Source organism: Cyclopterus lumpus, chromosome 8, assembly GCF_009769545.1.
Source record: "Cyclopterus lumpus isolate fCycLum1 chromosome 8, fCycLum1.pri, whole genome shotgun sequence".
Taxonomy (NCBI): Eukaryota; Metazoa; Chordata; class Actinopteri; order Perciformes; family Cyclopteridae; genus Cyclopterus; species Cyclopterus lumpus.
This window is the reverse complement of record NC_046973.1, coordinates 740,784-753,837: the sequence shown is the minus strand read 5'-3', so window position 1 is coordinate 753,837 and position 13,054 is coordinate 740,784. Positions and strand designations below refer to the sequence as shown.

Genomic DNA, 13,054 nt, shown 5'->3' with positions numbered 1-13,054 from the left:
TAGTGGATGAATGGATTACTGGATGAATGGATTACTGGATGAATGGATTAGTGGATTACTGGATTAGTGGATTACTGGATGAATGGATTACTGGATGAATGGATGAATGGATGAATGGATTAGTGGATTAGTGGATGACTGGATTACTGGATTAGTGGATTACTGGATGAATGGATTAGTGGATTAGTGGATTACTGGATTAGTGGATTACTGGATGACTGGATTAGTGGATGACTGGATTAGTGGATGACTGGATTAGTGGATTACTGGATGAATGGATTACTGGATGAATGGATTACTGGATTAGTGGATTACTGGATGACTGGATTACTGGATTAGTGGATTACTGGATGAATGGATTAGTGGATGAATGGATGAATGGATTAGTGGATGACTGGATTAGTGGATGACTGGATGAATGGATTAGTGGCTGAATGATTAGTGGATGACTGGATTACTGGATGAATGGATTAGTGGATGACTGGATTAGTGGATGACTGGATGAATGGATTAGTGGCTGAATGAATTAGTGGATAAATTAATTAGTGGATGAATGGATTAGTGGATTATTGAATTAGTGGATGAATGGATTAGTGGATGAATGGATTAGTGGATGAATGGATTAGTGGATTAATGAATTAGTGGATGAATGGATTAGTGGATTGATGAATTAGTGGATGAATGGATTAGTGGATTAATTAATTAGTGGATGAATGGATTATTGAATTAGTGGATGAATGAATTAGTGGATACATTAATTAGTGGATGAATGGATTAGTGGATTAATTAATTAGTGGATGAATGGATTATTGAATTAGTGGATGAATGAATTAGTGGATACATTAATTAGTGGATTATTGAATTAGTGGATGAATGAATTAGTGGATTAGTGGATGAATGAATTAGTGGATTAATGGATTAGTGGATTATTGAATTAGTGGATGAATGAATTAGTGGATTAGTGGATGAATGTATTAGTGGATTAATGGATTAGTGGATGAATGAATTATTGGATGAATGGATTATTGAATTAGTGGATGAATGAATTAGTGGATTAATGGATGAATGAATTATTGGATGAATGGATTAGTGGATTAATGGATGAATGTATTAGTGGATTAATGGATAAGTGGATGAATATATTAGTGAATGAATGGATTAGTGGATGAATATATTAGTGAATGAATGGATTAGTGGATGAATATATTAGTGGATTAATGGATTAGTGGATTAATGGATAAGTGGATGAATATATTAGTGAATGAATGGATTAGTGGATGAATATATTAGTGGATTAATGGATTAGTGGATGAATATATTAGTGGATTAATTAGTGTTCTGAGCGCTGACCTTCGTTCTTATCGATCTTATTGATCATCCTGCGCAGAGGCTCGATGTATTTAGAGAGCTGTTTGAGTTTCTCCATGTACTGCTGGTCCTCCAGAGACGTGGATCCAGCTGGACTCATCACTGAGCCCGGGTTACCTGGAGGACATGAGAGGACATGAGGGGACATGAGGACATGAGGGGACATGAGGGGACATGAGGGGGACATGGAGGACATGAGGGGGACATGAGGGGGACATGAGGGGACATGAGGGGGACATGAGGGGACATGAGGGGGACATGAGAGGACATGAGGGGACATGAGAGGGACATGAGAGGGACATGAGGGGACATGAGGACATGAGGGGACATGAGGGGACATGAGGGGGACATGGAGGACATGAGAGGGACATGAGGGGGACATGAGGGGGACATGAGGGGGACATGAGGGGGACATGAGGGGGACATGAGGGGGACATGAGAGGACATGAGGGGACATGAGAGGGACATGAGAGGGACATGAGAGGACATGAGGGGACATGAGAGGGACATGAGGGGACATGAGGGGGACATGAGGGGGACATGGGGGGGACATGAGGGGGACATGGAGGACATGAGAGGGACATGAGGGGGACATGGAGGACATGAGAGGGACATGAGGGGGACATGAGGGGACATGGGGGGGACATGAGGGGGACATGAGGGGGACATGGAGGACATGAGAGGGACATGAGGGGGACATGAGGGGGACATGGAGGACATGAGAGGGACATGAGGGGGACATGAGGGGACATGAGAGGGACATGAGGGGACATGAGAGGGACATGAGGGGACATGAGAGGGACATGAGGGGACATGAGGGGGACATGAGGGGGACATGAGGGGGACATGGAGGACATGAGAGGGACATGAGGGGGACATGAGGGGACATGAGAGGGACATGAGGGGACATGAGGGGACATGAGGGGACATGAGGGGGACATGAGGGGGACATGAGGGGACATGAGAGGGACATGAGAGGACATGAGGGGACATGAGAGGACATGAGGGGACATGAGAGGACATGAGGGGACATGAGGGGACATGAGAGGACATGAGAGGACATGAGGGGACATGAGAGGACATGAGAGGACATGAGGGGACATGAGAGGACATGAGAGGACATGAGAGGACATGAGAGGACATGAGGGGACAGAGACATTCAAGACGTTGAACAGTGGCATTAACAACATGTACCCAGGAGACATCCTGCAATTACAATCCCATCACATCTCTCAAGACTAAATTAATTAAAAACACGGTATTTCTTCTGAACACCTGCGCTTCGGTGTACCTGGAGTGTTGAGCGGTCCGGGGGAGGGGACCCCATAGTTCAGGGGGGTCCGGGCGTTGGCGGGGCTCTGTGAGGGCTGGGGGGACGGGCTGGGCTGGAAACCTCCCGGAGACGGAGTGGGACCAGAGCTGGAGACAGGAAGCATTTTAGAGACAAGCTTCACATCCAAATAAAAGCCAGAACATCCTGAGAACATATAATCTACAATATTATAGAGTTATGTTCCATCAGTCTGTATTTATATAAAGAAGAAGGAGGTTTCATTGTGAGCCCCTGTGGACACCTCATTGTACCTGGCTGAGTTGGGCTGTGAATTGGGGGGTTGAGGTGACGGCTGAGGAGGGGGAGGCATCGACAGCGGGGTTTGCACCTGCCCAGGTGAGGGCGATGACATCATTTGATGTTGCTGCGCCTGTGGAGGAAAGTGATTAGGAGAGAGGAGACGTCCGAGGCCAGAGGACTCATGTTGGCCCAATGCTATTTTTATTATTGACGACTATTTGCAAATCCATTTGTCAAACGACCCAACTCTGAGAACCTTTTGTAAATACCTGCTGTGATATTGTCTGTCCTCCCGCAGCAGCTGCTGCGACTGCAGCAGCTGCTGCAGCAGCGGCTGCTGCAGCGTTTTGAGGAGGCATGGAGGGGTTCAGGGCTCGAGGCATCCGGGCTGGAATCTGCATCCCAGGACGGACCAACTTCAGAGGACACACACATACATGTTTGTCTATACTTGTGAGGACCCTGATAGCCGCTCACCATCACAAACCCACTGATGTACTGCACCTGATGATGAACCCTGAGGCTAGACCAGAATTGTAATCTCTACAGAGTGTCCTGGGTCTACTCCGGGGCCTCCGACCAGTTGGACGTGACTAAATAACCTCTAAAAAAGGGCCGTAGAGGAGGATCCTGATCAGATGTTGGACCTCCTCCGCTGGTCCCTTTAGACCTGAAAAAGCAGCATCTCTACTCTGAGCTCCCTCTGGATGCCTGAGCTGCTCCCTGAGCCCAGACTCCTTCCTTCTCCAACAGAACGGTCCCGTACGCCTTCATCACTGCTAGAGCTGAACCTTCTGTCCATCTTACGCATGATTTTACCCTCATCGGTGAACAAGACCCCGACAGGCTCACTGTTAACCGGAGGAACAATACACCTTTTTCCAGCAGAGAACCATGAATTCAGACTCGGGGTACTGACTCATCCCGACCGCTTCACCCTTTACAAATCTTCCCAATGCTGCTGAAGGACACAGTCCCAAGGATCCAACAGAACCAAATGATCTGCAAAAAGCAAAGACTCAATTATGAGGTCCCCAAACCGCAATACCCCTCCTCCCCTGGGGCTTGAGACCCTGTCCATGAAAATCCCAAAGACCACCCACCCTGGTAATGGCCAACAGCCACTGGAAACATGTCTGATTCAGAGTACCCTGTATTCCTGCAATACCTCCCCACAAGACTCCCAAGGGCCTTCTCCAAGTCCACAAAACATATGTTGACTGGGTGGGCAAACTCCCAGGACCACTCCAACAGACCAACAAGGGTAACAAGCTGGTCCACTGGCCCAGGAGAGGAAACCACATTGCTCCTCCTGGATCTGAGGTTTGACAATCAGTCGGAGCCTCCTTTCCAGCACCTTAGATGAGCAGTCTGATAATCAGTGCAAACTAAATGTGAACCACCACCCTGGTTTGCCTCTCTACGGGCACGGTCCTGGACCTCCACACAACACTGCAGAGGCAAAGACAGCCCAACAGTGTCAAGAGCTTTCAGCATCTCAAGGTGACTCTCATCCACCCATGGCTCTTAGCTGCAGAGGAGCTTTTTGAATACCTCAACCAAACTCTGCCAGGGTGATGGATGGGTCTTCCCACAGTCTTCAAACTCTGCCTCCTTCACGGAGGACTTGCGTGTTGAGTTCAGGAGGTCCTCAAAGTGTTCTTTCCACCGCTCCGCAATATCCCAGTCCGGGTTTGATGTTCCCTACTGATCACAGGCTGAGCAGAGCCCTGCTTTCCCATTCTGGGTTGACTAACGCTTCATCAGAACTTCCTTGAGGGCAACTGGAAGTCCTTCTTCACGGTCTCTTCTTGCTTTGGCAACCCCCTCAGCTGCAGCCCTTCTGACCAACGGGTACCTGTTTTTACTGGTGACCCTGGGCAGTCATACCCAAAAGGCCTCTTTCTTCACCGCTGGTGTCCACCAGCAGGTTCATAGGTTGCCTCAGACGAGCACCAATGACCTTCTGACAACGGGACGTTGAACGTACCCCTCTCCGATTCCATTTGCCCAGATCAGGAAAACAGGCTGTGACGTCTAAGCTCTCGAACTTTTTCTCAAACCTCTGTGAGTTTTAAACCCCTCAGTGGGTCCACGAGTGTGAAAGAGATCAAAGTGAACATACTGGTGTTTTCTTTCAGAATTATTTACACATAAAGCATCTGGTGCGGTCTCACCTGTCCAGGTACAGTGGCGGCAGCTGCGTTGTGCTGCGCCTGAGCTGCGGCTTGCTGGGCCTGTTGCTGCTGTTGCAAGGCTGCACGGGCCTGCTTTCTCACACACACACACACACACACACACACACACACACACACACACGCACACGCACACACGCACACAGAGAGTGTTGGGGTTAAGCAAGACTACTGTAACACGGATATCAGCTGCAGTGAGTATGATATGATAAAATACAGAGTTAATCAGTTACTGAGCAGCATATGAGAATAATAATAATAATTAAAGCTGGCGATTGCTTATACCACTACCCCACCAACTAAGCCCAAGACATTGTCTAAAACTTGTCATTTTATTTTTTAATAGGTGTTCCTATGACAATTGCTAATGTTTCTTCTTGTACATGTGTTCAGGTCTTGACTGGCATCATGCATGATTATCTTTGGACAGATCGGTTTAGTTATAGCAACAGTCTCATAACAAAACACAGGAAGTGGGATTTTATTGGAGTCAAGTGAGAAGCCGTGAACAGTCAGTTTTTCTGAATAATCATCTTCAAGGCCTTCAGATCATCCTGGAAAGAAGATTGAAGTCGATCTGATCTTTTTTGTGGGAGATAACGTTAAATGTATAACGGCGAAAAGTGACAAAAACAAGCGAAAAATGGCCAGATTCGGCCAATTATTGTAGCGCCTCCTAGTGTTCAAATCGCACCAGATTGTTTTTGCATGTTAAGGGATGCAATGTGCACATATGCTGAACATTGAGTGATTAAAAAACGGTTGACATATGGGTCAGCTGGCTCTGATGATCTGATTGATTTGTGTATGATTTGGACCAAGCATGTAGTTAAGAAAGTCAATGATGTGTTTTTCACAAAATTCAAAATGGAGGAAAGTCTAAGTAGGCGGAGCTTAGTGGTCTGAGAGGGTTTCTGTAGAGCAGGTGGACATGTGTGAACAAGTCAATCGGACATTCTGGGTGAGGGGCGTCGCCGGTCAAACTTTGAGGGGGCGCTAGAGAGCAACTATGAATTTAAAAAATGTTTTCTCCTTTATCAAAAGTCTATTTTCACAAAGACTGACAAGCTTGACACATTTTAGCACTTTTCGTGGCCAATGTACAAAAATAAAGATCAGAAGAATAAGAATCCTAGCAAATTCAATAAGGTCGGACTGACCTAGTCAGTCGCTCGGACCCTAATAATTCTGGCTCGGCTCACCTGGAAGGCCTGGATCTTGAGCTGGTGCTGCTGCTGACTGAGTGAGTTGATGGGGACGTGCTGAGTGGACGTCATCTGTCCAGCCAGTGATGGAGGCACCATGCCAGGCTGCTGCTGCTGAGGGTGTGGAGGTATCTGACCCGGCTGAGGCTGAGCCTGGGCCTGCTGTTGCTGAACCATGTGCTGGATGGACTGAGCCTGGGCTTGGGCTTGAGCCTGAGCCTGGGCTTGAGCCTGAGCCTGAGCCTGGGCTTGAGCCTGAGCCTGAGCCTGAGCCTGAGCCTGAGCCTGAGCCTGAGCCTGAGCTTGGGCATGCTGCTGCTGGAGCTGGAGCTGCACCATCTGCTGCTGCTGAATCCTGGTCTGGTGCATCTGCTCACAGTGCGTGAAGGAAAGGAATCGGGTTGTCACGATACAAACATTAGAACTTCAATACCTGCCATGAATATCACAATACTTACGATATCACAAATACGATACTGGTATATTTAACTCTAACAGTAATAAATAAAACATCTGTATGGTTCCCTTTTTACCAGCTTGTTCCACAAATGGCATTAATATTAGTATTAGCCTACAGCAAGATATTAATGACAACGACATGGTGCCCTCATAGCATTGATTATACACAGCTCTGTACCTGACCAGATGACTACATAGTTCCTTCATAAGTATGAGCAATTGTATAGTTACATAATGTTACAGGTGTGTGTTTGAGGTGAACAAAAAACTAAATCTATGTGGGATGGGTACATTAAAGATGGACACATAATTAAATTCTTCCTTTTATTGAGAAACAATGAAAAACATGCCACCACATACTGTACACCAATACACACATGCAATTACAAAGAGACAGCCAGTCCACGCCGTCGTGAATACTCACACATGTTGATGCACTTATTACAACTATTTACACACCAACAGCAACACTAACATAGTAAATTAACTGATATGTATTTCGTATTTTTGATATGTTCCCGTTCTGGCGATGATGTGCATGGTCGCAGTTCTTTTGCCCGTTGAAGGTTCATGTGAACATGCTCTTCACTCAGCCTGGAACGCCTAGGACTAAAGATGAGGCCCGGTGTGCTCAACACAGCTGGTGGCACCAGTACTGTCTGGCAAAACAAGCACGAGTTGGCAGAGTGGATCTTCCACCAAGTCAAAGGATCTTCAGTGGCACTTATGTCTTTCATGTGTTTGTACTGCAGGAATTCACTCATCAGTTGGTCAGCTGGTTGCAAGGGGTCACGAGCCTCTTCTGCTCCCTTCTTTTCCAAAGTGATGGTTGACAGCAGACTTTTTAGATCACTTTTCCTTTCTTTTGTCCCTCCTTGACCTCCCTCTTGCTGCTGATGCTGCTCCACTGAGGCTTCATGACATTCCTTCACTTCCTCCATTTCAACAAAAGTGTCCTTGAACCTGGGATACAGATATGTTGCTGTATTAAGGGCAATGGTCAGCTTTGTGGCTTCATATCTTGAGGCAAAGTCAGATTTTTTGGGTCTTTCATGTCACCTGCAATGACGCATTTCAGACAGCGTGGGTACCTTTTCTCCACTTAGCGCATCAGTTAGGTCACTTATTGGGTCAAGTAGCTCTCCATCAGATGCCACTCCTTTCTGCTTTCTGCCAAAACAGCACGGACAGCTTGTTGCTGTTGACAGAATCGGTCCACCATCTCAAAAGGTAGAACTCCACCGGGTGGGCTCATCATGAATTAAGATCTTCCGTTTGTCTTTCAGGCTCCTTTGCATTTTATTTGACCTGGAAAATGCAGACAAGCTTGTCCGAAGCCCGGACAAGCTTGTTTTAATGTTGTCCAGGACTACAGCCTTGCCCACTGCCAAATGTACATTATGCCCAAAACAGGGTATCCAAGTGTCATTTTTTCAAATGCCTTTTTTGTAGTCGGAGGCATTATCAGTAGTTACACCAGCCATCTTTGACATCTCCAATCCCCATCTCCTCCAGCGCTTCATGGATGGACTGTGCAGTACGGTCTGAATACAAAGGAGTACATCCTAAACACCAGGACTGCGTTCCCCAGGTTTCTGTTACGTACTGGTAGTCATGTCGGCATCAACTGCCCTGCTTGTCCAGAGGTCAGTGGTGAGAGCAAAACAAGGCTGGCATTGAAGTTGAGCCTGAATAACCTGATTGGTCTCATTGTAGATCTGTGGAATTTCATTGTCCATGAAATATCATATTTTCTGTCCAACAAGATTCCTAGATCCAGTTTTTTCGACTGTATATTGGCACCTGATCAGATGAACTCAGCCACTGCTCTGTTTAACCTCTTTGCATCTTTTGAGCCTCTTTCATATTTCCTCTGTGTGCATTTCTGGGGTACTTATCAGGCTGGAAAAGTAACCAAATTTGGGTTTTAAAAGATTGCTCTCTAGCGCCCCCTCAAAGTTTGACCGGCGACGCCCCTTAATATTTTATCTTAATTCGTGGAATAATTATTTTTCCTTAACTAAAAATAAAAATAATTAAAGCGGGTCCTCGCTCATCTGCGTACCTGATACGGTCGCGTCGAAGGAGAAGACATTGTCTACAACTTGTAATTTTATTTTTTAGTAGGTGTTCCTATGACAATTTTGAATGTTTCTTCATGTAAATGTGTTCAGGCCTTGCCCGGCATCATGCATGATTATTTTTGGAAGTATTGGATCAATTAAAGCAACAGTCTGTGAAATGTGGTGGAAAGTCACAATCTTTCTAACTAATCATCTTTAAGGCCTACAGATCATCCTGGAAACAAGATTGAAGTCGATCGTTTGTGGGAGATAACCGTAAATGTATAACGGCGAAAAGTGACAAAAACAAGCGAAAAACGCCCAAAACACCCAAGTTCAGCAAATAATTGTAGCGCCCCCTAGTGTTCAAATCGCACAAGATTTGTTTTGCATGTTACAGGATGCAATGTGCACATATGCTGCAAGTTCTGAGTGATAAGTCCCAATTAGGGTTGTCACGATACCAAATTCTAACTTCGATACTATACCTGCCATAAATATCACGATACTTACGATGCAATACCACAAATACGATACTGGTATATTTATCTATAATAGTAATAAATAAAACATCTGTATGGTTCCCTTTTTACCAGCTTGTTCCTGCCCAGCTTTTTCAACACTTAACAAATGGCATTAATAATAGTATTAGCCTACAGCAAGATATTAATGAAAACACGTGTGCATTGTGACCTCATGATCACATAGACTCAGGTTGAACTAGCCTAAGGCTACAGTGTTAGGCTGTATGTGGGTGAGCTTAAGGTGTGCACCATGTTTATAATCACATGTGCTTACCTGTCGTTCTTTGAACTCTTTGAAAAGTTCCGGGTGTCTGTCTGAAAGGTGCTTTAATGTTTGACGTGCTGCTCCCTGGTCTGAGTGGCTTTGAAACACGTTTTGCAGACGGGTTAAAAGCTCTTGACTAACCAGCAGAGTGTGTGTGTTTCCAGATTTTGCTTCTGGCATCTTTTATTCCCAAAAAGTCTCAAAAGCTCCAGCACGTGACGCCATGTTGTCTCCTGGGCAGCTCCGCCCCCTTTGCAGTCAACGCGCTTGGCAGCTCCGCCCCCTTTGCAGTCAACGCGCTTGGCAGCTCCGCCCCCTTTGCAGTCAACGCGCTTGGCAGCTCCGCCGCCTTTGCAGTCAACGCGCTTGGCAGCCCCGCCCCCTTTGCAGCTCCGCCCCCTTTGCAGTCAACGCGCTGGGCAGCATTAAAGGAGCGGAGCAGTACGTGCGCTCTGATCGCGCGCTATTTTAATAAAGTATCGATTCTAAAAATATGCAAAACCGTATCGTTTTGAACGTACTGGTACCGCGGTACCTTTTTAGTATCGGTACACCGTGCAACCCTAGTCCCAATAGTGTTGAAGTTAACAAGACACGCCCCTAAGAGGTTCATTGGGCCATAGATCCTTACCACAATGAGATATCAAAAAACGGTTGACATATTCTACGTGATCTGGCTTCAATTATGATGGATAGAAATTTTTGTATGATTCGGACCCAGCGTGTAGGACAAATGGCCAATTATGTTCTGTTTTTTTAGTATGCTTCATACCTGGTTCTGCTGCTGCTGGTTCTGCTGCTGCTGCTGGCTCTGGTGCTGCTGCTGCTGAAGTTGCTGGTTCTGGTGGTGCTGCTGTTGCTGTTGCTGCTGCTGCTGCTGCTGCTGCTGCTGCATCCGCAGCTGCTGCTGCACCTGGAACTGCTGCTGGATGGCGTTCTGCTGCTGCTGCTGCTGCTGCTGCTGCTGCATGGCGTTCTGCTGCTGCTGGGCCTGCTGGAACTGCTGGAACTGGATGGATTGCTGCTGCTGTTGCTGCACCATCTGCTGCATCGGCATCTGTCCCGGACCCCCTACTGCAGAGGGAGCGAGAAGATGATGAAGGACCTGGTCGGCTAGGAACTAGTGTGAGGAGAGGTCTGGAGCCAAAGCGGAGACTGAAGGTAAGAAGGCTCAGTTTAGAGGCTTCCAGCGGTGTGCTTTCACAGTGAACACACACACACACACACACACACACCACATGAAGGAAAACACTCACTGGCTTGCGGGTTTCCAGCCACCCCAGCCATGGCATGCTGGCCTATCTGCATCTGCCCCATGGCCCCCATGCCACCCACTGGAGCACCGGTGGGGCGAGGCCCCATGCCAATGGCGCCGGGGCCCCCTCCAACCCCTGTCAGGTTAGTCAGGGCATTCATGGGATCTAACAGAAAGGTAAACAACAGATCATGTTATTCAGCTCCGACATGCAGGGCAGAAACCATGAACACCAAAAGGAAAACCTAAAGAGAAAGGTACCCAAACCCAGAAAAAGTCCACTTACCTGGACCTCCGAGTGTCTTCTTGTCTGTCAATAAGACACAAGTTATTAGTAACTAACACTCTTGATTCCTTTCTGACATCAATAACGGAGTTATTCAATGAGTGTTAACCCTCTGAACCCAAAAGCTGTAGCTATTGTCACATTTTCATCTTTCCCACGGCCCTTGAACACATCAAAAAGTAGCCAAAAACTAAGTTTAAAATTGTGATATTTCATCAACATTTTATTCTACGCGTCTCATTTAAAATCTCTCCTCAAATAAACCGTTCACTATAATCATTAAATTCTGAGCACCTCAGTGAAACTATGACATCATGATTGATTCACCTGTGACCAACAGTCAAGTTCTGTCAGAGAAACTCTGACAGAACTTCAGGAAGTGAGGAGAGTAGATAAAATAAAGTCTTTTTTGTTGTGATTTGAGTCATAATAACTGTTATTCTGCACTAACGACATGTTCAAGTACTCTGCTTCTAGTCCTGATGGTTGTGTTTAGAGGAACAGGACTTTTCTTTTGCAGAGGAAAACAAGGTCATAGTGAGTAAAATGTGACAAACGCCCCAAAGCTGCTTCGTGGTTCAGAGGGTGAAAGTCAAACACACATTGGGGTCAGATACTCACGGATGTCTCTGAAGTGAATGATCAGCCTCGCTACCAGAGATAAATACTCCTCCTGGAAGAACAAGTGAGGTCCGTTACAACACGTGAACAGGAGGATTATTATTATTATTATTGTTGTTATAGAACGTACTCTGGATTTGGCTTTGACGTAAACGTGGTTCTCCATGTCATTGCTGGACTTGGTGTGTGCGGTTCCTGCCTTCCTCATGGCCTCTTCACTGGAGGGAAGCACGCGAATCAATAACAAAGTAATAACTAATAATTCACCACAGTCACCTTCTCTATTCTAGTGTTACTTTACTGGATATAAATAATGTCTTCAATGACATTAAGGTTATAAAAGACTGTTATTGAGCAACTTATAAAATATATTTCAGTTTGTAGCTTGTAAAATCCAATTTGTTTCTGCTTTTTTAAGACTTCTAGGAAAGTAAGTTGGACTGTTGGTCAGCGAAAACAAGCAGTTTAAATATGTACTACTCGGGATCAAACAGATAATACATCAGGGAAATAAAGTTGCTGTCCTGATGATCTGTATACGTAAACTTAAAACATAATAAAATACATCTTTATGTTGAACATGTGAAAGATATTGCACTAAATATTGTGAATAATAAAAACCAGGATGTCTCTAACGTGCAGCAGTTAAAGAAGTAAACATAACATCGTCATCATGCCGTTTGATTGACATGATGGAAACACGATGTTTGTATTTTTACGAAGTAAACAAATAAAGAGTTAACTCCCTGAATGAACTCATCCACTTAACGTTAGCAGCTAAAATGCTAATAATAAAATACCATGGACAATACATTTGTTAAGAACGTTTGCGCCGAATTAAAGACTGGCGCAAATCTTTCCGAAAATGTTTCCTTCGGGTTGGTAGACTTGTGTTAAGTTTCCCTTTCGACGAGTCGGTTTTAATTTCACCGTTTTTTAAAGCAGCGTCTGACGTGACGCGCTTTCCTGTGGAGCTAGCGTTAGCTTAGCTTTAGCTTAGCTCAGCTCAGTGGGCTAACTCAACACAAATTGACATTTTAACCAAAAACGCAGCACAGAAAATAAATATCTCACATCTGAGCGACGACTTTCTGTCGGAACTGCGGGCTCCTCCAGTCGCTGTCCGGCCCGGGCACTTCCATGACCGAAATAATATATTAATGGAGGCTATTCACTTGAAGAGTTTAATGTTTTCCCTCTGCTCTTCCTCCTTCCGCTCACAGCAAAATGGCGGCGGCTG

General features: G+C 45.7%; 1 protein-coding gene across 5 annotated transcripts in view; it reads right to left on the bottom strand.

Annotated features, from left to right (window-relative positions):
- The window catches only part of med15 (mediator complex subunit 15), a 25,840-nt gene extending 12,786 nt beyond the window's left edge, over positions 1-13,054 (bottom strand). Inside the window, exons 1-12 of one of the 5 annotated variants that reach the window (XM_034538871.1) lie at positions 12,889-13,054; positions 11,945-12,032; positions 11,815-11,866; positions 11,194-11,217; positions 10,909-11,073; positions 10,425-10,726; positions 6,339-6,710; positions 5,119-5,208; positions 3,211-3,336; positions 2,953-3,071; positions 2,660-2,787; positions 1,351-1,485 (exon numbers count right to left, since the gene is read on the bottom strand). In XM_034538871.1, the coding sequence (XP_034394762.1) occupies positions 1,351-1,485; positions 2,660-2,787; positions 2,953-3,071; positions 3,211-3,336; positions 5,119-5,208; positions 6,339-6,710; positions 10,425-10,726; positions 10,909-11,073; positions 11,194-11,217; positions 11,815-11,866; positions 11,945-12,032; positions 12,889-12,956 (1,669 nt within the window). In that variant the 5' untranslated portion in view covers positions 12,957-13,054. Of the gene's footprint in view, positions 1-1,350; positions 1,486-2,659; positions 2,788-2,952; positions 3,072-3,210; positions 3,358-5,118; positions 5,212-6,338; positions 6,711-10,424; positions 10,727-10,908; positions 11,074-11,193; positions 11,218-11,814; positions 11,867-11,944; positions 12,033-12,626; positions 12,836-12,888 lie in introns of those variants that run through there. The other 4 variants (XM_034538868.1, XM_034538870.1, XM_034538869.1 and 1 more) reach the window with 4 other exon arrangements.